General features: G+C 46.4%; 1 protein-coding gene across 6 annotated transcripts in view; it reads left to right on the top strand.

The window, feature by feature from the left end:
• Positions 1–25727, top strand: part of HIRA (histone cell cycle regulator) — a 264562-nt gene that overhangs the window by 134938 nt on the left and 103897 nt on the right. For all 6 annotated transcript variants that reach the window (XM_085864316.1, XM_085864313.1, XM_085864312.1 and 3 more), the window contains one exon: positions 8026–8187. In XM_085864316.1, the coding sequence (XP_085720442.1) occupies positions 8026–8187 (162 nt within the window). The remainder of the gene's footprint in view (positions 1–8025; positions 8188–25727) is intronic.

The following is a 25727-nucleotide window of genomic DNA, read 5'->3' as shown; positions in this document are numbered from 1 at the left end:
CAAATCGTTGGGCACATTGCAATGCGTATAAATGCCTGGAGATGGCAGTGTTTGTGGCTTTATTTCATTTTCGCACATGCGATAACCTCGAGAATCTCTTAAACCAAGCAGAATGATAAAATTTAAGTTCCAGAATCAAACTTAAAAGCAGTTCCGACTCCCCCCCCCAAAAAAAACAGTGTTGATTTGTCCAATTCAGACATATTTAACATTTCGGGCATCTCCTGATGGTTCAGTGCACGTTTAATATGATGGTTCGGTGATTGCTAATCGCGTGTCAGGCGAGCCGTTTATCAACCATTTTCCTCCGGATAGACACTTCTGGGTGGAGTTTGCCTCCAGACAGTATTTATAGCACGTCTGGTAGAAAAATGGATTTCAGACATTATTTTGTTTCCATCTTCACTGTTATTTTATGCAGAAGCATTTTGATGAGACTATCGTAATTCACGCTCCACCACGTCTGCCTTCCCTTCCCCCACCCCTCCTCACTCTCCCTCCCTCCTTGCTCCCCCACCCCTCCTCTCTCTTACCCACTTCCACCTCTTCACACTCCCCCCTTTAGTATTCCTGTCAACGAAGCGACAGGTGGTATTTGCGAATGGAAAAATTATCTTCAATTTAATAATGCATTGTGGATCAGAATGGTGAGGGACGTTTATCATTTTATCTCCGCTCAACAAAGATATTTCGCACAAGAAGAAAATCCAAACATAATATTTATCAACATTATTAATGCTGATGAAAGTTATAAGAAAATATGACACTTTAATAAACTATGAACTAACCAAATCTTTATTGGTAGACTTTATGAATTAATTTTGCAATACTAAGAATATTTTGTTTTAAGCACAAAAGTTTCTTTCTATAAATCAGTAAGTAATTTCACCCAATTTTTTTTATTTTATTTTAAACACAGAAGCCTATATAAATACATCCCAGAAACAAAAATAATGTCCAAATTTCATTCGAATCTGTCAACAACTTTTTGAGACACAGTATCCTGCTCACAAACACAAAACAGACAGACAGGCAGACAGGCAGACAGACAAACAGATAGGGGTGAAAACAACCTCCATCCACTTTCGGTGGTGGAGGTAAAAATGAAATAATAATAATTAAAATAAAAAAAACTCTTATCCGGATCTGGATCTTCACCAAAATCAAATCAATTTGTCCTTGGATCCACCAAATTTCTTCCAAATCTGTCCATAACCTTCTGAGATATCCTGCTCACAGACAGGGGTGGAAATAGAACCTCCGTCCACCTTTGGTGGCAGAGGTAATAAGACTTGCTGCATCTTGTAATAAGACTAGTATCTAAATAAATTAAGTAAACGAGGAGAGGTGTTCTCTGAGAACTTTTGTGCTATTCATATGCGGAAGGAAAGCATTGTGATGGAATAAACCTATTTACGGAGGAACATCAATTTTTAACTTGTTAATTTATGACAATTTCTACAACAGCTTGAAGAATATTTATGATGAAGAGTTGATCTCCTATGTCACATGGATCCAGAGTTATGTTTTGGAAATTAAGACAAGATTTTAATGAAGATATGATGCATGATATAAGCATTTATGACGCAAGCAATTATGAAAAAGACATATGACACAAGCAAATTATCTTATAACTTTCATCAGCATCAAGAATTCTCTCCAAAAGAAAAAGTTATTGGAAAATTTATTGAGTTGGTGGAGGGATGCAGATAACGAATGAATTTGAAGGATAAAGAGCAAGGTCTTATAACAAGTATTATAACAAGTGTGATGATTCCAAAAGTGATAAAAAGTTGAAAAGGGATAAAGAAGAATATAATCGGAGACTAAATTTCGAGCACGGGCAAGTTATCTGTGCCTGCACGTGATTCTAAACGGTGTAGAGATGGAGGTGGAAAAAATGGCGTCTTCTGTCACGAAGCCGGCAAGCTGGGAGCAATAATTCGCATTTATTGCCACATTTCATGCAAATTTAAAGCTCTAATGGTGGTGAGGTGCTCCATTTGAAACTGTTTGTTCAATATATGTAGCTTTTTGATGCTTAGGTTCCATAATAAAATGTAGTGGAGTCAAAGCCAGTGAGAATTGCAAATTAATCGTGGGATTATCATGATTGTTTGGTTTTTTAAGAAAGAAGATTACAGGAAGATGAATGGTATTAGAAGTTATAAACATCAGACATATTCAGAACAAACTGGAATGGCACTCTGTCGAGCGCATATGTGTCCGCCCGACGGAACAGTTTATGTTTTGTCTCCCACTGATGGGCCAAATCTGCTGACCTGAACCCAAATCTACTTGGCTTGTTCTTGTCATCTTACAAACTCTTCCAACAAGTTTTGTCATCCATCCACAACTTTTTGAAATATCGTGCAATGTATCGTTTTTTGCCCCATCTCTCAATGGTGAAGAATTACTTGCGAAATTTAAAAATTCTCATATCTGGATTTGAATCTTCATCGGAATCAAATCAATTTGGCCTTATCGCATGCTCAACCTGTCCACAAAGTTCTGTCCGAATTTGTTTGTTAGTGTTTGAGATTTCATCCAAATAGCATTTTTTAGTCCTATTACTCAATGGTGAAGAATCATCAAAAAATTCCAGGATCCAGATCCGCGACAGACAGATGCTGCAGACCAACGTACTTGGTGAAATACTTTCGCCAAGCAAGAAACAAACAGACACAGACATGGGTGAAAACACAACCTCTGTCCACTTTTGGTGGCAGAGGTAATAAATATGAAAGCATGAGAAGCACTTGTTGATGAGAGGTATATTTACCTCTGCCACCGAAGGAGAAGGAGGTTATGTTTTCACCCCTTTCTGTCTGTTTGTTTGTTTGTGTACAGGATATCTCAAAAAGTTGTGGACGGATCCAGAGGAAATATTGTGGACAGATTCGATGTGTGACAATGATGAAGTGATTAGATTTTGGTGAAGATCCGGATCCGGATCAGGCTACTCGAATTTATTAAGTGATTCTTCACCATTGAGAGATGGGCCTAATGATGATAGAGAGCACTATATCTCAAAAACTTGTGGATGGATTTGGATGAAACTTGATGGACAGGTTGGGTGTGTGGCAAGGCCAAATGGATTCGATTTTGGTAAAGATCCAAATCCGGATCTGGGTACGATAATTATTTAATTTTTAAAGTGATTCTTCACCATTGAGTTCAGGTCAGGTGTGGGAGCATGTGCTAGAGCAGCGCGTCGCTCCGTCCACTCTCCGCTCACTTACTCCTGGGGCCTCCGCCTGGCCATCCCCCAGGCAGATGCCTGGCCCATCCCGATCTTCTTGAGATGTTAATCAACCTGCTGCAACCACGAGGAACGTGGTTGGCCCATTGGCGTCCTCCACTCACGAGGCTCGCTCGCTGAGAGAATTTGGTGAGCAGGATCACCGTCAGGAAAACGAGCTACATGTCCATACAGCCGCAGCTGATACTCATGGACTATGCAGGTAACAAATCTCATTTGAGTCTCTCAGCAACCGTTCGTTGGACACAAAGTCCGACCAGCTATAGTCAAGGATTCTCCGAAGAAACCTGGTACCAAAGGAATTTTCAAATTCCTGGTTAGACTCCAAATCTCACATTCGCAGAGCAAGACTGGAAGCACCAAGGACCTGAAGACTCGGACTTTCATCCTCTTGCACAGGTCCCAACAGCGCCACACCCCATGATCCAATGAATCCATGACTCCCCATGCCCGACCCAGACGTCTATTGACCTCTGGCTCACAGCCAGCACAGACATGAATATCGCTACCAAGGGAAGTGAATCTCTCCGTGACATCAACATCCTCACCACAAACAGGTACAGACAAGATATCAGAATCCAAGATATCATTGATAGCCTGGATCTTAGTTTTGACCCAGGAAACCCGTAATCCCAGCACCTCCGACTCGGCAAAAAACGATATTTTACTCCATTCAACCCAAATGGAGGCGGCTCACGTGCATAGGAAACTAAGAAGCACACGAGGCTCTTCGCTTTTCCAACCTGATTTATTCCCGAATAAATGAGCAGGGGAAGATTGACCCGACGAAAGGTAAGACAGCGGGATGAGAGGGGGAAACTAGATTCAATAAATTGTATACAAGAGAACAAAATCTATGGCTCATCACACCAGTTTTGTTCACAGAATGGAAAGGTTAACGAGAATCTTGTGGGGCCTTAGCTCTGCTGGTATTCCCACGCACCCCCTCCGTATGGTGCACATTTAAACAAGATGATTCTTAAACGGAAACCCAAACGCTCAGACCACCTCGACGCTAATCTATCCCTTGATACCCGACAAAATAGATATGACGCGTCTTTTTCCGATTTCAGAATTGTAAAGTAGGCAAATTTGCGATTGAAATGCGAAATCTTCTTTAGTCTATCCGTGATGTTGCATCAGGAAGTTGACCGTCATATCCGAACTGTTATTGCGGTATGATTTAACTCAAACGGTGAGTAATTTGTGATTTTCCACAAGTATACCAAGTCGATGTGTCCTTCTTGCTTGTATAGTAATACCTGTACAAACTAAGATGGTTTCATTCTATACCAATAGCCAAAAGATCCGAAGTTTGCCAGAAATTGGATGAGGTTTGCCCAAAATACCCATGTGTGAATCGGGCCTACAAAATGTTCGTTTTTGTGCTCGGAACATGTTGGAAAGCACTGTTATGAAACGACAGAGATGGCTAGGTTATCCATCATGATTGAGAGCATGCCATACCCATGATTAAGTGGAAGAAACAGACGTCGCTCAAAACTGCAACACCATCTCTACCGAGCGACCAGCATATTTGCACGGATGATTTGAGCGGTGAATCAAACACTTGTTGCCATTGTCTAGGAGTTAACATAAGAGCACCTGAAAATAATAATCTCTCAGCAACACAAATTTCTGCAAGTCAATGAATGAGCCACCATCTTTTAATAGCGGAGAGAAGGTATGTATGCATTGTCATCTTTTACTGTGAGAAGATTTGACCTTGGATGCTAAAACTTTCAGACTCCCCTCCTCCATCCCTCTCCCCCCCCTCCACAATCCCCATCAACCATCACCCCAACAATACGCACCGCCATCTCACACCCCTCTCCACCATCCCCCCCCCCACAATACCACCACCAACACCACACACCTCCCTCCCCTTGAGCACCACTCCTCCCCATCCACTAGGGCAGGACATTGACACCTCACGTACATGACGGTGGGGCACGGCATGGACACAAATAGCGTCCTGGGAAAGTATGAAACGGGATGATCCCGTAACATACAAGACATCTGGCCAGTCTGCGGCGGTGGGAAAAAGCATTCATCACCCATTTTGTCCGTGGTGTCCGAGTGTGTGTTGGCTGTTGTGCGATGGGCATTTCTGCTTGACAAATGTGTAAACCGATTGATCAATTGATACAAAATCCCTCTCATCAACCATCAATTGAATGGAGAATCAAAACTTAACAATCTGTAGTGAACATGCGACCAGCGATTTCTTCTTCACGAACACTTCCGCCTTCTTCCTCTGAATCACTCGCCCAAGGCTCAAAACGATACAGCTCCATAATCCCCCCCCCCCAAAGTGTTTCCATTACTAATTTTGTCTCCAACCGTTCCATCAAAATCCCACGATCACTTTCAACATTTTGAGAACCTTCAGAGTTGCTGATGATGGTGGAATCAGGATCTGAATCTGAGCTCGACATGGACTGTTTCCTTATGTTAGCTGCCATTGAATCATTATGGCTTCCAGATGTGATGTCACTGGCGAAACAGAGAATCAACACTCAGGCTTTTTTTGACACTTTGTGATTCACAAAAAAAATTCAAAAAACTTATTTTTCCCTTCAAATCAGACCGTGATTCATGATTCTCAATGGTTCCCCTTTAAGCTAACATTTCCCTGCTTATTGCATCAAGATTTCTCGCTACTCATACATGGCCCATACTAGCCTATTCATGCCTAACTGTTCTAAGGTCATGCTAACCACCCCCAACCAGCCCCTACAAATGTAACAATATTGCAATGTCACAGGAGGTATATAAAACAAACTTCAGACCTTTGATAAAGGATTGATATAAAACACACACACACACACACACACACACACACCTAATGACTTCACATCTCCACAACAGCAACATGTACTACAGCAACCAGAAGGGAAAGTATGTAGAAGGAGGAAAAGCAAAGGAAAAAAAACAGTCATAGGGAGAGAGAATAAATACGTATGTATGTATGTATGTATGTATGTATGTATAGGTTAATGTGAACCTTTGATTTTATGTAGGTCAATGGCACTGCCCTGGAATGCAGAAGATTTCCTCTTCTCTCTCTATAAAAAACACCATCTCAGCAGGAAAATAGCACAACCTCGTACGTTCAGGCTGGGGAGAACCTGCCTGTCGTGTGCTCAAGGTGGAAATCTCTCTGGTACTCTCCACAGGGTTCTTGTCTGACTGGCCAAGACTCCAACCTGTGCTGCTGCCCTGGAATGCAGCTCGGCTCTCCACCAATCGCACTCCTTTAACAACCCTTCTCCCCACCAGCTCTTCCAGCACCTCACACCTTCAACTTTTATAAAGGGGCGAGCCAAAGCACGGCTCGCCCAGCCGAACATCAATACGTAGCTTGTATCAATGACACCTTCCCTCAGGGCTGGTGTTTGCCCCCAGGGTGCTGCAGAATCACTGCAATAATGGTACATGGAAGCGAGGGTGAAATTATGGAATCCGTTGGATACATGAAACATGAAGCAGAATCCGTTGGACACGTAACATCCTCGTCTATTTCTGTTGTATTTGGCCCACAAACATGCATTTGCAAAGTATGTAAGTGGATGTGGCAGTATTTCCATTAACTAGAATATACAAGGGGGGTTACCATTCATTCCCATCCACATTTTATCTCCCTCCTCTTTCTCCCAGGGCTGTCCCAGCCCCATAGGCCAACCCTGGGAGAAGACTTCATTCAACTTCACACAACGGCCAATGTGGAATGGCCACACACAACGAAGCTGCCACAGGATTAAATTGCACATGCACACCTGGGGCCCCTAAACTAACTTCTTACCTGCACTAATCATTCCTATACATGTTGTACAGTGCATCATGTTTTCTCTCTGGACTTAACAATTGGAAACCCTTCACTACACTTTGAATTTTGATTTCCAGTTTTTGATTTTATTTGTTATGTTTACATTTTAATCTCGACTTGACATCATTTGGAAATCTACAAAACGATGTTCCACTCTCTTTCTTCAATCCATTATTTTAGCTTCTCTCTCTCTCTCTCTCTCTCTCTCTCTCTCTCTCTCTCTCTCTCTCTCTCTCTCTCTCTCTCTCTGAAGCCATTAACCATCGTTAAGGTGATCATAAACATCATCCCACTAACCTGTCGACCACTTCTGAATCCCTTAATATTGTGGATCAACAGATCGCACAAACTGGCAGCTTCACGTAAATATTCCTCGGATGGTGTCAGAATTTCAAACAAAGGAAATGGCGTTGTGGTATTGGTTTCGGGGAAGAACCCATGGTTAGTTGTAAACGTTTGAATGTACTCTGAACAGATAAAGACTCTATTGAAGGGTGCTTGCTGCCAAAGCAGGCCTCCACTGATATTGGCATTCACAATTTGCCCACAATATAGGTACACAATGGCCTAGTGATTTCAAAAAGAAATTTGGGATCTTTAACGTTCACCAGCGACGTGATCAAGCAGACAGTACAGCCAGCTTTATGTTCCTTGATCGATGGACGACTCGAATGGAATGCCACGTCTGAACATCACCAGGATAACATTTGGGGTTGGCACGTGATGAGTCAGGAACTCAGGTCTCATAAATGTAAGGAACTCAGGTTCAAATCCCATGCACCGTGTATTTGTCTTTAAATCCTGATTTCCTTGGCGATGATTCAAAAGTACAATGATGTCTATTCCCCCACACTACGTTGTTCATCTGCATTTTGTTTTAACTTTGTTTTTCCCTCAAACCATACTGCCGTTCCCGTCTCCACCGAACCCTTAGTGAAGCAGTGGCTGTGGCTTGTGAAGACCGCACCCTCATTGCATTCTCGTCCTGCGGCCGGAGACTTCTACCACCACTCATTCTTCCTGCCCTTCCATCTTCCCTGCAACTCAACCAGCACTTCGTTTTATTGTTAACTATCTTAGGAACCCTACATGTTTGGTGAGTATGTTCTTATTCAGCCTCTTGCTATGTCTTCTTCTGACCCCCCCTCCACCACCCCTCCCTGTTGCTGCTCATTATTATTTTGCCCCCCTGCCCCACTGCTTTTTTTTTCTTTTCTTTTTTTACTGTTTTATCGAAATGTGCCACATGGAACACCATATTCAGTTTACAGGAAATAATAACAAAATCTTAAGACTGCTCAAAAGTAGTTTTTTGTTTTTTTTAATTACATTTTGTGCAGGTGTATTTCTAATTTAAATTTGATTGTTGGAGAATATCATTGTGTTTGATTATTCTCCCTGGTTTCTTCTCAAACGTCATATTATTGAAAGTTTCCTTTCTTACACATTGATTTGTTATTCACTCTTGTATGTCTTCGCCTTCTCGTGATTTCATTTATTTATTTTTAATCTGTTTATTACCCTTGCCGAAGGATTTGGAGAGGGTATTGCATTTTTTCCGTTTGTCCACACAGAACTTTCGAGTTTTTCCCTGCAACCGCTTGTCGGATTGAGACGAAATTTTCACCATTTTGCGACTACTTGTGTAGAATGTTTTAAAGATCATTATGACGTCATAGTCACGTGGTGTGGCAGCCATATTGGAAAAACGGAAAAACTTTTGACCTCTGCATCTCTGAAACCGCACCAACGAAAAAATTGAAACTTGGCACATAGCAAGTATTCCTCATGGCGAATGAGTGTTTTTATCCCCCGCCACATGGTGGAAGGGGAATATTGTTGTCACCCAGGTCGTCCGGCTGTCCGTCCGTCCGTCCGGGCGTCAACATTTATAGCTGTGAGTGCGATAACTCGTAAACTGTTCGCCATATCGATTTGAAATTTGGGTCACACATGTACCACCTGAAAAGGAAGAACCCTATTGATTTTGGGCATGGCCGGATCCAAGATGTCCGACTGGGGCGGCCATCTTGAAAAAAATGTTTTTTGTAAGAAATGGAAAACCGCTTTTCTGATGTCAATTATTTTTGGTTACTACGTTCCTCACCCCTGGGGAACTTTTTCGAGATGATGACCAAATGGTGTCTTGTTTCCAATTCACCTCCCTCATTATCTGGAATATGTATGACCTTTTTCATTCAATGGTGGGGGATTCCCCATCTCTGATGGTATATATATATTTTTATGATGTCATAGGTGCCCTCGTTATGACGTCATAATTGTATATGTAGAACACCAGATCCGATCAGTATGAAACTTTTTGAGGGTCATCAAGGGATAAGATGGTCCACAGAAAAAAAAAACTTCATGATGTCATCGGTCACGTGATTTGGCAGCCATATTGTTTTTTTTTTATTAAACCTTCAAAAATCTTCTCTGAAGTGGCTGAACAGATTGAGGTGAAACTTTATATGTATGACCGCTTGTCCATGAGGAACAAAAGGTTCACATATATGATGTCATTGGTCACATGGTTTGGCAGCCATATTGCATTTACCCGAAAAACCTATAAAAATCTTCCTCTCCAGAACAGCTGGACAAATCGAGGGGAAACTTCATACAAGTGTTCCCCAAGCCATGGGTGTACTCGTGACACATAGCAAGTACTCATCATGGGGAATGTGTGGTATTTTTATGACATCATAATTGCATATGTAGAACCTTGCATCCTTCTTATTTCGGCAAGCTCCCGTTAGGGGTCGCCACAACGGATCAACTGTCTCCATTTCGCTCTATCCTCCACATCTTCCATTGACACTCCAACCACCCGCATGTCCGCCCTCACGGTATCCATGAACCTCTTCTTTGGCCTTCTTCTTCTCCTCCTGCCTGTCGGCTGCATCTTCTACATCCTTCTCCCGATATACTCCGCTTCCCTCCTGTGCACATGTCCAAACCATCTCAATCTCGCCTCTCTCACTTTGTCTCCAAACCGTCCGACCTGCGCTGTTCCTCTAATATACTCATTTCTTCTCTTATCCATCCTCGTCACTCCCAACGAGAATCGCAGCATCTTTAACTCTACCACCTCCAGCTCTGCTTCCTGTCTTTTTGTTAGCGCCACCGCCTCCAAACCATACAACATAGCTGGTCTCACTACCGTCTTATATACTTTCCCCTTCACTTTTGCAGCTACCCTTCTGTCACAAATCACTCCTGCAACTCTTCTCCAACCACTCCATCCTGCCTGCACTCTCTTTTTCACTTCTCTCCCACACTCTCCGTTACTTTGGACAGTTGATCCCAAGTATTTAAACCCATCCACCTTCCCCACCTCAACTCCTTGCAACCGCACCATACCACCACCCTCCCTCTCATTTACGCACATGTACTCCATCTTACTCCTACTGACTAACATTCCCCTTCTCTCCAGTGCGTACCTCCACCTCTCGAGGCTCGCCTCAGCCTGCTCCCTACTCTCCCTACAGATCATGATGTCATCCACGAACATCATAGTCCATGGAGACTCCAGTCTGATCTCGTCCGTCAACCTGTCCATCACCATTGCAAACAGGAAAGGGCTCAGAGTCGATCCTTGGTGCAATCCCACTTTTACCTTAAACCGGTCCGTCATTCCTACAGCACACCTCACCGCTGTCACACTGTCCTCATACATATCCTGCACGATCCTCACATACTTCTCCACCACTCCCGACTTCCTCATACAATGCCACAACTCCTCTCTTGGCACCCTATCATAAGCTTTCTCGAAATCCACAAACACAATGTAACTCCTTCTGGCCTTCCCTATACTTCTCCATCAACATTCTCAAAGCAAATATTGCATCAGTGGTGCTCTTTCCTGGCATAAACCCATATTGCTGCTCACAGATCGTCACCTCTCCTCTCAACCTAGCTTTCACTACTCTTTCCCACACCTTTATGGTGTGGCTTAACAACTTTATCCCTCTGTAATTTCCACAGCTCTGCACATCACCCTTATTCTTGAAAATCGGAACCTGTACACTTGATCTCCACTCCTCCGGCATCCTCTCACTTTCCAAGACTTTATTAAACAATCTGGTTAACAACCCCACTGCCATCTCTCCTAAGCACTCCCATGCCTCCACTGGTATACCATCTGGGCCAACCGCATTTCCACTTTTCATCTTCTTCATAGCAGTCCTCATTTCATCCTTACTGATCCACCCCACTTCCAGATTCACTATCTCCACCTCCTCCAACCTTCTCTCTCTCATTTTCTTCATTCATCAGCTCCTCAAAGTACTCCATCCACCTTCTCAACACACTCTCCTCACTCGTCAGCACATTCCCATTTGCATCCTTTATCACCCGAACCTGCAGCACATCCTTCCCAGCTCGGTCCCTCTGTCTTGCCAATCGGTATAAATCCTTTTCCCCTTCTTTTGTATCCAACTTCTCATACAGCTCGTCATATGCCTTTTCCTTGGCCTTTGCCACCTCTCTTTTTGACTTCCGCCACCACTCCTTGTACTCCTGCCTACTTTCTTCATCTCTCTGACTATCCCACTTCCTTTTCGCCAACCCCTTCTTCCTTATAATTTCCTGTACTTCCTCTTTCCACCACCAGGTCTCCTTATCTTCCTTCCTCTGTCCCGGTGTCACACCAAGTACCTTCCTTGCTCTCTCCCTCACCACTTCTGCTGTAGTTGCCCAATCATCCCACTCATCTTTACCACCATCCAACGCCTGTCTCACCTCCTCCCTAAATTTCACGCAACAGTCTTCCTCCTTCAGCTTCCACCACCTGGTCCTTGGTTCAGCCCTCACTCTCTTCCTCACCCTCACCTCTAAAGTCATCCTACAGACCACCAATCAATGCTGTCGAGCTACACTCTCCCCTGCCACCACCTTACAGTCACTAATCTCTTTCAGGTTGCATCTCCTGCTTAAGATGTAATCCACCTTTGTGCACTTTCCTCCACGCTTGTATGTCACCCTGTGTTCCTCCTTCCTCTTGAAAGGCGTATTTACCACTGCCATTTCCATTCTTTTTGCAAACTCTACCACCATTTGCCCTTCCACATTTCTCTTGTTGAGACCTACCTCCCCATCACCTCCTCATCCTCTTTATTCCCTTCCCCAACATGCCCATTGAAATCTGCTCCAATCACCACTCTTTCATCCTTGGATACACTCTCCACCACTTCATCGAACTCACTCCAGAAATCTTCTTTATACTCCATCTCACACCCCATATGTGGGGCATATGCACTGATGACATTCATCATCACCCTTTCAATTTCCAACTTCACACTCATCACTCGGTCAGACACTCTCCTCACCTCCAATACCCTCTTGACATAATCTTCCTTCAGGATTACCCCGACACCATTTCTCCTCCCATCCACACCATGGTAGAACAGCCTCCCTCCAATGCTCCGAGACTTACTCCCCATCCACTTGGTATCTTGTACACACAGTACGTCCACCTTTCTTCTCTCCATCATATCAGCCAACTCTCGCCCTTTGCCAGTCATCGTCCCAACATTCAGAGTTCCAACTCTCACCTGCACACTTCTTCCCTTCCCCCTCTCCCACTGCCTCCGGACTCGCCTTCCCGTCTCCTTCTCCTCCTTCGCCCAGCAGTAGCACAATTTCCACTGGTACCCTGCTGACCACCGGTACCGGTGGCGGTCGTTGGTAACCTGGGCCTCGACCGATCCGGTATGGAAATTCGTTTTGTTGTCCACATAATGATTTGGCATAGGTTTTTACGGTGGATGCCCTTCCTGACGCAACCCTGGTCGCCTCTTACGACACACAGGGATATGGTACACCTATTCTAACCGGGGCATACACCGGGCCCAGTACAACTGGTACTCATGTCGCCGACCTCGGAAGGATGGCAGACTGAGTCAACCCCCTGATGTTTTCGACTTGGTTTATATTGTTGCGGATTCCGCGCCCGCCGGCGTGCTGACGGCCACGTAACTCGAATCGCGGCACGTCGCCCACCGGACGGACAATCCAGTCGTGACCCTCTCGGACTAACGCCGGGAACCAGTCACGAGTGGACCTTTCGGTCTCACCGCGATCGAGCCAATCAGCCCCCGCGTGGGATAGGGTTGCTCGCCAAATTCGACCTACCTAAGTACCCACGCGGAGGGTAGACCGGGCCATCGCACCTCGCCGCAGGTCGACTTCGGACACGGGCCACTTAAGCGACCCGTTCCGTACTATCAGAATAACCGAGCGGTGTTATCGTCGACCTCGACGGTTCGATTAATTATCGGGCGTATTCAGCCCACTACCAACCCTTTACGTGAAGCAAGATGGGGATTCAATGGAGGAAAAGACGAAGCGAAGCGGGAGAACAGTTCAACAATAAAGCACATTTATTCGCGGCACACGGGAAGCACACAAATACAATTCCACCAAATGCACACAAAAAAGAAAACACAATTCCATTTACACAAAAAGCAAATATAAAAGTGAAAACACAGTGCAGAGCTAATACCGACTACCGAGCACACGGCAACACTTATACAATTCTACTTCACAGACGGCGCCGACAACACATACCCAAAACCAAGGAAAAGAAATACCCTCAAGGATGAGGCGGGCCTGAGGCCGAGACCGGGTCGCGCCTACCCGTCTGGTGATGAGACGCGGAGCGGCGATGGCGCCTCACTCCGCGGGCCTCGCGGACAGTGCCGGGCGGGGGGGTCGGAAACGGCGCCCCCTTGGTCGCACTATCTCGGCGCGGGGGGAAACAGGAGGGGGTTGCTGATGCTCGGGGTATAGAGGATCTTTATTATCCCTGGTGTGCGTCTCCACCTCGGCCAGGTCGCGCTGCCGGCCTTCCTCGGGCGTGCAGCTCCCGGCACCGTCGCGAGCACCCCCTCGTCTGCCTTCGCCGCTGCCGCCTCTCCGCCTCTGGACTCTCCACCCTGGACTCTTCTTTGGGCTCTCCTCGTTCGACTCTCTTCAGCTTCTCCAGCTACTGCAGGCTTCGGGCTCCAGACTTCCACACTGCTCTGACTGACGAACACGGTCCTTTTATCCCCCCGTAGCTTCGCCTTTGACCCCCTCCCTTTGACCTTTCACCTCGCTCCCCATTGGCCCGAGAAAAAGTGGGCGTGAAGGCTTTTTGATCCACAAATTTGCATATATCGATCGTTCTGGAGGCGGGGCCAAATCGCCCCTCGCTCACCGATTGGACGGCAAAAGTGGGCGTGTGTCGTTTTTGATCCGTTTTTGAAGCACAAAATCCGTGATTTTGTACACGCTGTTCGACGCGCGCTCTGCACGAATCCAACACCGGTACCCACAGCGGGGCAAGAACGGTGGCGATGCTACGGTTGTGAGGTGTGACGTGAAGGTCGTGGCGGTTGTGGTGAAGTGGCGTTGTGGTTGGTGGTTGATGTTGTGGTTGTGGTGGTAATCATGGCGGTTGGTCCAAAATAAAGATAGTGAAAGAAAAACGGCTATCCTGAAGAGTCGCAGCTCGCATAAATGACATGTATTCCCACTAGACAACGGGTTTGGACCTAACTACACATGTACTTACCGAGATACCTCACCTAAGGGACCTGAATGGTGGTTTGCGAATTTGGTAACCACAACACTACCCCCTTCCCTTTTTACAGACTCGTCCCGAGTCGTCAAATTTTCGTGTGCCATCATGTGTAGTTTTCCCCTAGTACATTTTACCTACGGATCCCTGAGTGCGACATTCATGGTATTCGTGTCCCCAAAATAAATAACCTAAGGGTTGCGTAACTATCTAAACAAACTCACTCACACGGACGACTTAAATAAAATTGCCGGCGCTAGACAGACATGCCGGGGGCGCACTCATATTTACAGTACATCTTAACCTTAACTTACAAATTTTACACTAAACCATGGCCCAGGATCATTGAACTCTGCAAAAGAAAAGCAGTTAGCAGGGAGCCAGGCTGCTCGCATGCAGTCTCTGGCTCAAAACAATGCAGGTGACAGGGAACGTGGCTGGCTGCTCACACGCAGTCCAAGGCCTTCCCTTTTGAACTGAACGCAGTGAACCACAACGGTGCATGGGCGGCACAAACGCAGTCTCCGTGCCAGCTCAAGTGGCACACGCAATGAGCACAACGAATGGATGGGTGAATGGATGGACGCAAACACGGTGCACGGGCCGCCACTGCAGGCCCGTGTTGTAGCTGCCAACAGGGCAGTTCTCGCAGCTTGCAAACTGTTGCTTTTACGATCCTGGCGCACATGGCAATGAACAGGGGGGGCAAAGCAAAAATTGAACGGGGCTGGTGAACGTGGGCAGTGGGCATGGCATGGCAAAGGCAGCAGGCAAACACAGCCCGCAGAAGAAGGCCGCTGCAGGCAAACACAGCCGGCAGATGAACTGGCCGGCACAGGCCTTGAAGAAAAACAGCCAGCCGATGAAGTTGGCCAGCCTTTGCCGTTCAGTGGAGGTTGGTGGAGGGAGTGCGGTGGTGCTGGCCACTTGGAAGGCGTGCTCGGACCTACCTACCTGTCTCCCTCCCAACCTATCGCCTTTGCCTGTCACTGTACATACCCACTCCCTTAATTTGTCAAACCCCAATTTAGCCCCAACTTATTTTTTTGTTGTTTTTATTTTTACTTCCCCACTATAAATCGTCCCCTAACCCCCTTTATCGTCCTTGTTCGGCTAACCTATCCTGTCACCTAGCCTACTCCCAACCCCTACGTTCCCTTCCCGGAGGGGAATAAGGGAGAGCTAGCGTCCTGTGTCGAGGCCCAACGAAGCCTCAGAATGGCCTCCCCAGAGTTCGGCGATCTAACCCAAAGTGGGTCCAGCGGCCCACAACGACAGCGAGGGGATGGATGGTGCGGAGGGGTACATCTCCTAATCTACCCTAACCATTTAACTGTTAAACTACCCCGGGGCTTTCAACAAGTGCCTCTCGCTTAAACTATTGGTTCTAACAACCCAGATTCCCGTCGCCTGTGTTGGTGTCCTTACAATTTCGGGCCTCGCCCCCCAATTTTCTCTCCGTGCCCTCACACGGTCTCCTGGCTGGGACACGTGGCTCCCTCCGGCAGGCACGACCCTCTGCCGAATCTCCCGCTATGGCACCCCCGGGCACTACACTGCCTCCGAGCCTACCAGCTCCCTAACACCGGGGAGTGCCCCCATGGCACCTCCCTGAAACGCACACGTGGCAGGCCGGCCTCCCGGGCCCCTTTCCGAGGGTCACCCGTGCCCACAACACTGCCCACGCGGCTAATGGCGCCCGGGCCCCCGCACCAAGCAGGCGCACCCGTGCCCCCTACTCTATCACGGCCCCCATGGCCCCTTGGCCTACCGCGGCCGACTAGCCTGGTGCCCGGGGTACCCACTCAGCGATACTCACCTTTCGCAGCCACGCTCCCAAGCCCGTCAACAGGGCTCCTGCACCCCTCCAAATGGGTCTCGAGCCTACTTTCCCACCAACAACAAAACGACCTCCATTTTTCAATTTGACTAACCCAGCTAACTCACTCTACACTGACCCCGGGGTCCCTTGGGCGGGAGTCACTCCTCCCCCCAATCACTCATCGCACCATGCATTCCCCGTTCACTCCACACACACAGACCCGCTGGCCTCACTCACTCACCATGTACTCACCTCACAACTCACCAACTCTTCAACACACACACCGCTGAACTCTGCCATCCTTCTAACTACTTCCCCTAACTAACTCGTGCTCCCACGTCGTCCCTTAAACTAGTAGCACGTTCCTTTTAACACTACGTAGCTAAACTACGTCCCCACTACACATTCACTGTCTGTCTCTGTCTCCAAATCATCAAAAATCATTTCCCATTTTCCCATCCTAAATCTGGCTACAATCCCTCTAACTAATCCATTCCACGGACTCCATGAGGACTTACCCCTGCCCCATGGAGTCGGTCTAACTAAGCTAACCCTTCCCCCAAACTAGTTTTCATCCTGTGCCCAGGGGTAAGGAGGTCTTCCACCCCTTGCCCAGGAATCCTGTGCACCCGAAAGTGAGGCTTGTTTTTTTTATTTTTTTTTCATGCGCAGCACCTGCGCGGCAACTCAGAGCTCGCGCACTTCGCACCTGCCCGTGACGTCATGCAGCTGCACGTGTACCTCGTCCCTCCTTGGACGGTACCATCCGGCCGAGATACCCCTCCTGCCGGATTCCAACCCCACGTGCAGCCATGACGTCACCGTGCGCATAAAAAAAAAACACAAGCCCCACGTCTCGAGGGGTTCCCCACGCGAACACATGTGCTTTGCTCGTTGGAGCTTAACACACACGATCGCGTGGAGAACCCGTCCGGTCCAAATCCGTTTACCTGCCTAAACTTTGTCCGTCCGCGGGATCGGCAAATCCACCGCTGGCGTTTCCGGACCGGGACTTCACTCTCGCAAGCGAGCACGTGGTGGTCTCGTGCGTTGCACAGCACGAACCGCGTGCTCACTGCTGGGCGAACCCGGCACGGTCCTCGAAACAACTACAGCCGCTACCCGGCTTTCTTTCTTCTCATGTCGCCTTCGTCGTCGCCATTCAACCCACGCACACCTGCGTGTTACGACGCACACAGTCCACTCCATCACATTCACACGGGGAGACGCGGCTGCGTGCTCCCGCATGCCAACCGACATCTCCCTCTCATACCGCTCTCTCACACACACGGTCTCCCTGGCACACAGCGACCTTGCACGCGTGCGGGGGCACTCACCCGCGGTGCCTCACTCGCACTCCGTGCCTCATCCACACACGCGGGGGCACTCACCCGCGGTACCTCATTCACACACACGGCGGCACTCACACACGGTGCCTCATCCACACACGGCGTGCTGGGAAGCACGCACTCTGGCACCATTGCCACCACACCACTCACACACGGGGTCGCTTCCACACACGGGGACGCACTCACGCCTTGCACCACACACACAGGGACAACCACACTGGGGATTCGAGTCCCCACAAGGGTCTCCGGGGCCTCTATACCCCCCAAGTTCTCCGTGCACCCGTTCACAGCACTCGTCCCCTCAACCTCGCAAAGCACGACCGAACTCACCTGGTCATGACTCGCCTCAAGGGGGCATACTCCCTCCCCTCGTTCCTGGAGGAGGCCAACCAGCTGCTCGCACTGGGTCCCTACACAGTCCGCCAGCTCACCCCCATTATCCTCCACTACCTCTGTGTGTGTGTGTGCGTCACTTACCCCGTCTTCCTCGTGTAGTCTTTCCTCTATTTTTTCTATCTCCCGTGTCTCTGCCAACTCTTCACCCTTTACCTCCCTTGTCTCCACTATTATTTCCTTTGTCACGGCCTTCATGCCCGCCTGCAGGCATCGGCCCATATTCTGCGTCTCACCCCGGAACTTTTTCATTTCTTCCTTCATGTTTGCTTCCATTCCGTTTATTTGCTTGTTCATTTCGTTTTTCATTTCATTTGTATTTGTATCCATCTTTTCGTTCATGTGTTGTGTATTCGCATCCATCGTCGTTTTCACTTCATTCATTTGCTTGTTCATGTCTTTCATTTCATTTGTATTTGTATCCATCTTTTCGTTCATGCCTTTCATTTCGTTTTTTATTTCATTTGTCATTGCCGCCAGCATGGCGCATAGCTGGGCCACGTCGGGTGCGCTTGAGTGAGCCGTTTCGGCAGGGGTTGGGGAAGGGTCTTGGTGGAGGGGGGGGGAGGTGTCATACACCGCGGCCGCTGCCGCACCCACCTCGGGCCCTGGGTTCAGTTGGGCGAGTCCGTGTTCCTGCACAATCAACATTTCCTGCTCGGGGATTCCATCCTGGACCATGGATCCTACACATTCTACATCCATTTCTAATACCCCCGGCTCCCGCTCGCCTTGAGACGCCATCTTGCTTCTCGTGAAGGGTTAATTTGCTCGCTCGTAATTTGGAGGGAATCGGGGGTTGCTTCTCTCACCCCTGGACCGATTCCCGTGAATTTCGCTGGAGACAGGAGAGCCTGTTGTCCCGCTCTCCAATACCAGTGCCGCGAGGAGGGCGATGAATTTATATCGCACGACCTGACACCAGTGTTGCGGATTCCGCGCCCGCCGGCGTGCTGACGGCCACGTAACTTGAATCGCGGCACGTCGCCCACCGGACGGACAATCCAGTCGTGACCCTCTCGGACTAACGCCGGGAACCAGTCACGGGTGGACCTTTCGGTCTCACCGCGATCGAGCCAATCAGCCCCCGCGTGGGATAGGGTTGCTCGCCGGGTCGACCTACCTAAGTACCCACGCGGAGGGTAGACCGGGCGATCGCACCTCGCCGCAGGTCGACTTTGGACACGGGCCACTTAAGCGACCCGTTCCGTACTATCAGAATAACCGAGCGGTGTTATCGTCGACCTCGACGGTTCGATTAATTATCGGGCGTATTCAGCCCACTACCAACCCTTTACGTGAAGCAAGATGGGGATTCAATGGAGGAAAAGACGAAGCGAAGCGGGAGAACAGTTCAACAATAAAGCACATTTATTCGCGGCACACGGGAAGCACACAAATACAATTCCACCAAATGCACACAAAAAAAAGAAAACACAGTTCCATTTACACAAAAAGCAAATATAAAAGTGAAAACACAGTGCAGAGCTAATACCGACTACCGAGCACACGGCAACACTTATACAATTCTACTTCACAGACGGCGCCGACAACACATACCCAAAACCAAGGAAAAGAAATACCCTCAAGGATGAGGCGGGCCTGAGGCCGAGACCGGGTCGCGCCTACCCGTCTGGTGATGAGACGCGGAGCGGCGATGGCGCCTCACTCCGCGGGCCTCGTGGACAGTGCCTGGCAGGGGGTGGGAAAGGGGCCCCCTTGGTCGCACTATCTCAGCGCGGGGGGAAACAGGAGGGGGTTGCTGATGCTCGGGGTATAGAGGATCTTTATTATCCCTGGTGTGCGTCTCCACCTCGGCCAGGTCGCGCTGCCGGCCTTCCTCGGGCGTGCAGCTCCCGGCACCGTCGCGAGCACCCCCTCGTCTGCCTTCGCCGCTGCCGCCTCTCCGCCTCTGGACTCTCCACCCTGGACTCTTCTTTGGGCTCTCCTCGTTCGACTCTCTTCAGCTTCTCCAGCTACTGCAGGCTTCGGGCTCCAGACTTCCACACTGCTCTGACTGACGAACACGGTCCTTTTATCCCCCCGTAGCTTCGCCTTTGACCCCCTCCCTTTGACCTTTCACCTCGCTCCCCATTGGCCCGAGAAAAAGTGGGCGTGAAGGCTTTTTGATCCACAAATTTGCATATATCGATCGTTCTGGAGGCGGGGCCAAATCGCCCCTCGCTCACCGATTGGACGGCAAAAAGTGGGCGTGTGTCGTTTTTGATCCGTTTTTGAAGCACAAAATCCGTGATTTTGTACACGCTGTTCGACGCGCGCTCTGCACGAATCCAACACCGGTACCCACAGCGGGGCAAGAACGGTGGCGATGCTACGGTTGCGAGGTGTGACGTGAAGGTCGTGGCGGTTGTGGTGAAGCGGCATTGTGGTTGGTGGTTGATGTTGTGGTTGTGGTGGTAATCATGGCGGTTGGTCCAAAATAAAGATAGTGAAAGAAAAACGGCTATCCTGAAGAGTCGCAGCTCGCATAAATGACATGTATTCCCACTAGACAACGGGTTTGGACCTAACTACACATGTACTTACCGAGATACCTCACCTAAGGGACCTGAATGGTGGTTTGCGAATTTGGTAACCACAACAATATATACATTTATATATATATATACATATATATATATATACATATACATATTTACATACATAGAAGCCTGGTGTTGGCACAGTGGTTAGGGCAGCAGCTTGGGATCCAAAAGGTCCTGAGATCAAGCCCCATTGAGCCACTGAATTAATACACCAGGGGGTTGACTCAGCCTGTCATCCTTCCGAGGTCGGCGAAATGAGTACCAGTATACTGGGCCCGGTGTATACCCTGGTTAAAATAGGTGTACCATATTCCTGTGTCGTAAGAGGCGAGCAGGGTTGCGTCAGGAAGGGCATCCGGCGTAAAACCTTTGCCAAATCACAATGCGGATTATACGGATGATCCGCTGTGGCGACCCCTAACGGGAGCAGCCGAAAGAAGAAGAAGAAGATATACATACATACATACATATATATATACATGTATACATATACATATATATACATATATACATATACATATTTATATACATATATACATATACAGTAGACTAGGCGTAAGTCGGCAGCGTGTAACTCGTCACTTCGCCTAAGTCGGCAGCGTCAAAAAGTCCCGAATTTATCTCGTGTTAAGTCCCTATGAATAAAGGGTCATCTCTCTGTAAGTCGTCATCTCTAAATCGTCACTTCGTCTAAGTCGTCAGATGTTGTCTGTTCCCACGTAATGGAAACTCAAGTAAATTACCACTCCTAACTCGTCACACGGAACTGCTGCCTCGTGAGAATCCCGATTTCATGGAATCGTGATGCTCGCTCATTGGTTTACACCACCAGTGATAGGCTATTTATAACTGCGTACACACGTTGATCGCACTGCAGGCAGGACAATGGCGACTAAACGTAAGCTTACAACTAAAACCTACCAAGAAAATTTGACATTATCCAGTTTTGCGAGGCAAACCCTCTGATGAAGAAAACAGCCATAGCTGAGAAGTTGGACATCAAACGGCAGACATTGAACGATATCTTGAAGAATAAGGGCATGATGTTTGGACAAGTGGAGAAGATCGCGAGGCCGGTGGTAAGTGTGAAACGCGTGAAACGTGTGTCCTTTGAAGATGTCTGACGCGCTCATCATCTGGTTTCGGCAAATGTCGGCTCAGCCAAATATTCGGTTGGACGGTGAAATGTTGCTGCTGAAGGCACGTAAATTCGCTGCGGACCTTGGGCATGATGATGCCGAGACCTTGCCGATGCACTGGATAGACAGATTCAAGGTGAGGTGGGAATCGGCAAGGTCAAGAAGTGCGGCGAATCAGGCAACGTGGATTCGGCAGTGGTGCACGACTGGAAGGATGGCAAATTGAAAGACATCTTGGAAAGGTATCAGCCTCGGGACGTGTACAATGCCAATGAGACTGAGCTTTTCTGGCAGATGCTGCCAGAAAAGTCTCTTATCTGGGGTTCGTTGGTCGATCCCATCATGGTGATAAGCAGGTGAAATTGTTGTCTTACAGTTGTTCATTATCTTTACTTTTGATAAACTGATTCATGAATTCCATCTTTGCTTGATCACTTTCCAACTCACCAATGAACCCCCACCTATGCCCCGAGGATTGCGTTTTCCTTTTGGTACAATAGCCGGCTCTCACACATACGTGTCCAGGCCACGCACGACTTCATCCTTCACCCCACAGTCATCATGAATGTTCGCATACGCGTAAGTCATCACATTTCTAAGTCGTCACTTTTTTCTCGGTCCCGATGGTGACGACTTATGCCTGGTCTACTGTGTGTATATATATATATATATATATATATATATATATATATATATATATATATATATATATATATATATATATATATATATATATATATATATATATATATATATATATATATAAAAATTCAGTGTCCCAACGGAGCTTGAACTCAGGACCTTTTGGGTCCCAAGCAGCTGCCCTAACCACTGCGCCAACACCAGAACCTTGCATCCAATCAGTATAAAAATTTTTGAGGGTCATCTCAGGATGAAATGGTCCACAAAATGTTTTGTAATGTCATTGGTCACGTGATTCAGCAGCCATGTTGTTTTTGTTTTTGGTGTTTTTTTTGTTTTTTTTTAAAGTGGCTGAAAATATCGAGCCGAAACTTTACACATATGACTGCCTATCCATTGGAACAAAAGGGTCACATATATGATGTCATAGGTCGCACGCTTTGGCAGCCATATTGGATTAACCTCAAACCGATAAAAATACACCACTCAAAATAAGTTATGGCGAGGGTTTGCAATCTCAGATTGCTCTTTTTCTTGTCTTGTTATTGTTATTCATAGTATTCTTGACCATTTTTTCTTAATTGTTTGCTATTTGGTAGTTTTGGTCGAATTTATTGTTTGTCATTTATATTGTTAGTCCATAGTCATATATCAATACAAGCCTTGACTCCAGAATTTTTTTCTTCTGAAATTGGATTGAAAATTTGATTGCTATCACACTGGAATTACTTCTGGTTCAAATTGTCCTCATGGAATACTGTTTCACATAATGATATCTTGGGTAATTTGTAGTCTGTAGCAAATTCAGAAGTCTATGATAACCAAGCATAGTTAGCAAAGCTTGTTGATTCACATGAATGAACAACCCATGTAAAGCATAATCTTAACTCAACTTTTCTAAAAACCCAAATGTCCCTTTCACTTTTTTCCACGTTTATCATCTTCCTTTTATTTTTATTTTTCAAAAATACGTTTTTCTTTGTTATAGAAATGATGAAGCCACGAGTTTAATCTTGTGTTTAACTACATTTATTGATTAAATACCTCAAACATATTTTACCAATACACACACAAACATGCACCCAGTGCACCCAACACACTCAACACACATGCACCCAACACATACACATGGAGACTGTGCCTTCTCTTAATAGAAGATAATATTAATATGTTGGTACTCTAACATAATACAAACCAGTTAGTTATGTAACATACAAACATGGTAATACAAGGCAACACAAACTTGCTGGTACATTAAGGTACCGAATATATTCCTATACCCTTATCACGTGATGTATCTTTCACTGGAGTCATAGTATTCACCACACTACAATGATATCATTACCTATGTGTCATCGTCCTTTTGCAGGTGTGGCACATTCTGATTGTTTGCATGGCAACCAATCACAGTGTACAATGGAGCATTTCATATTTACACATGAGATATGATTATCTTCTTTGTTATTTGAATTTTATACGTAGTTATTCATGTTGTGTTGTGCTTTTATTTATGGATGCTGATTGACTGTGGTTCTCATGTTTTTGACCAATACTTTTGAGCCAGGTTATTTACACTCGTGCTTTGCTGATTTCATTCATTTGCTTTAAATCGCTTAAATTAATTTTGGTGACTTTTTTTTTTTTGGACATTCATTCAATCTTCTAATGTTTGTTAATGTAGATTGCTGTAACCATAACTATGTTTAAGCTTGATGTGGCATGTGAGGATTTCACTCCTCGAGCTTGGTGACTTGACTCCCTTATGTATTTATTTATACTTGATTGCGATGAAAAATAGATTTTTTTTTAAGCATTACTTAATTCTCATCTGCTGTTTACAGCCTGAGTTAAGTAGCTAAATAATCGGTCTTGATTTAAATTTGTCTACTTTTTTGTTTGTTTGTCTCAAAAAGTACAAGGTGTCCTAAAAGTCACCTTGGGATTGAGAAATTAAATAACATTTCTGTGTTTTAATAATTTGTTTTTCTTATCTTTTCAGAATTTGGATTAACATTTGGAAATTACCCATGGAAAAATTCACAACTGAACAAAAAACCAAAATCGTGGAATTTTATTTTAAATTTCATCGATCAATTATTCTCACCCAAAGAGTGATTCTCGGCATACTCCCGACACTTCAATGCCAGAAAACCACCTTCAGATTTAATGATACGTCGGTTGTTTCAACGTTTTCAGCAATATGGGTCAGTAATTGACTTTCCATGATCTGGAAGACCACATTCAGTCCGTTCGCAGATTAATCGTGAACGTGTACTGACTGGACAGTGTTCAAGAAGAACCAGGAACATCGATCTACAGACGTTCTGAACAGTTGGGGATGTCTTGGATGTCACTGTATCACATACTAAGAAACGATTTGCATCTGTACTCATACAAACTGCAATTGGTGCAAAAGTTGAAACCGACTGATCATCGACACTGCTTAAATTACTCAGTCCAAATTCAGAGGTTGGTCAATGAAGAAAACGAATTTGTTCAGAAATTGATTATGAGCGATGAAGCTCATTTCCATTTGAACGATTTTGTGAAAAGCAGAACTGTAGGTTCTGGGGATTAGAGAATCCTTGGGCTATTCATCAATGTGAGTTGCATCCTCTCAAATGCACTGTCTGGTGTGGTGTAACGTCAGAAAGGATTATTGGCCCTTATTGTTTTGAAAATGAGGATGGCAGTGCACTGATGGTCACAATTGAGCGGTATCGAGCCGTTCTCGAGAATTTTGTGCGTCCTGCAGTGAAGGATAAACCTGAGATGTGGTTTCAACAAGATGGCGCCACTGCCCACACGGCACGAGCCACGGTGGAGCTTCCAAAGCAAATTTTTGGACACCGAATAATTTTGTGAAATTCAGAAAATTCTTGGCCATCACGTTCTCCTAATTTGATGCCTCCCGATTATTTTCTTTGGGGTTACCTAAAGGAGCGTGTATACATCAATATGCCCCATACAATTCAGTAGCTCAAGGACAACATCTGTGCAGAGATTTGAGGGCTGCAGCCAGAGTTATTGTCTGCTGTTATGGAAAATGCTGTCGAAAGAGCCCGTGTCTGTGAAGCCGAAAATGGAGGGCATCTAAGCTGCATCATTTTTCATAAATAATGCAAATTTATCTCCATTTTGTAAATTTTCTTTTTGTATAAAAAATAATCATAAATTATTAAAA

Source organism: Eptatretus burgeri, chromosome 18 (assembly GCF_056783735.1).
Source record: "Eptatretus burgeri isolate ZD-2024b chromosome 18, Ebu_testis_v1, whole genome shotgun sequence".
Classification (NCBI taxonomy): domain Eukaryota; kingdom Metazoa; phylum Chordata; class Myxini; order Myxiniformes; family Myxinidae; genus Eptatretus; species Eptatretus burgeri.
The sequence above is the reverse complement of the archived record's forward strand: the minus strand, read 5'-3'. Positions and strand labels throughout refer to the sequence as shown.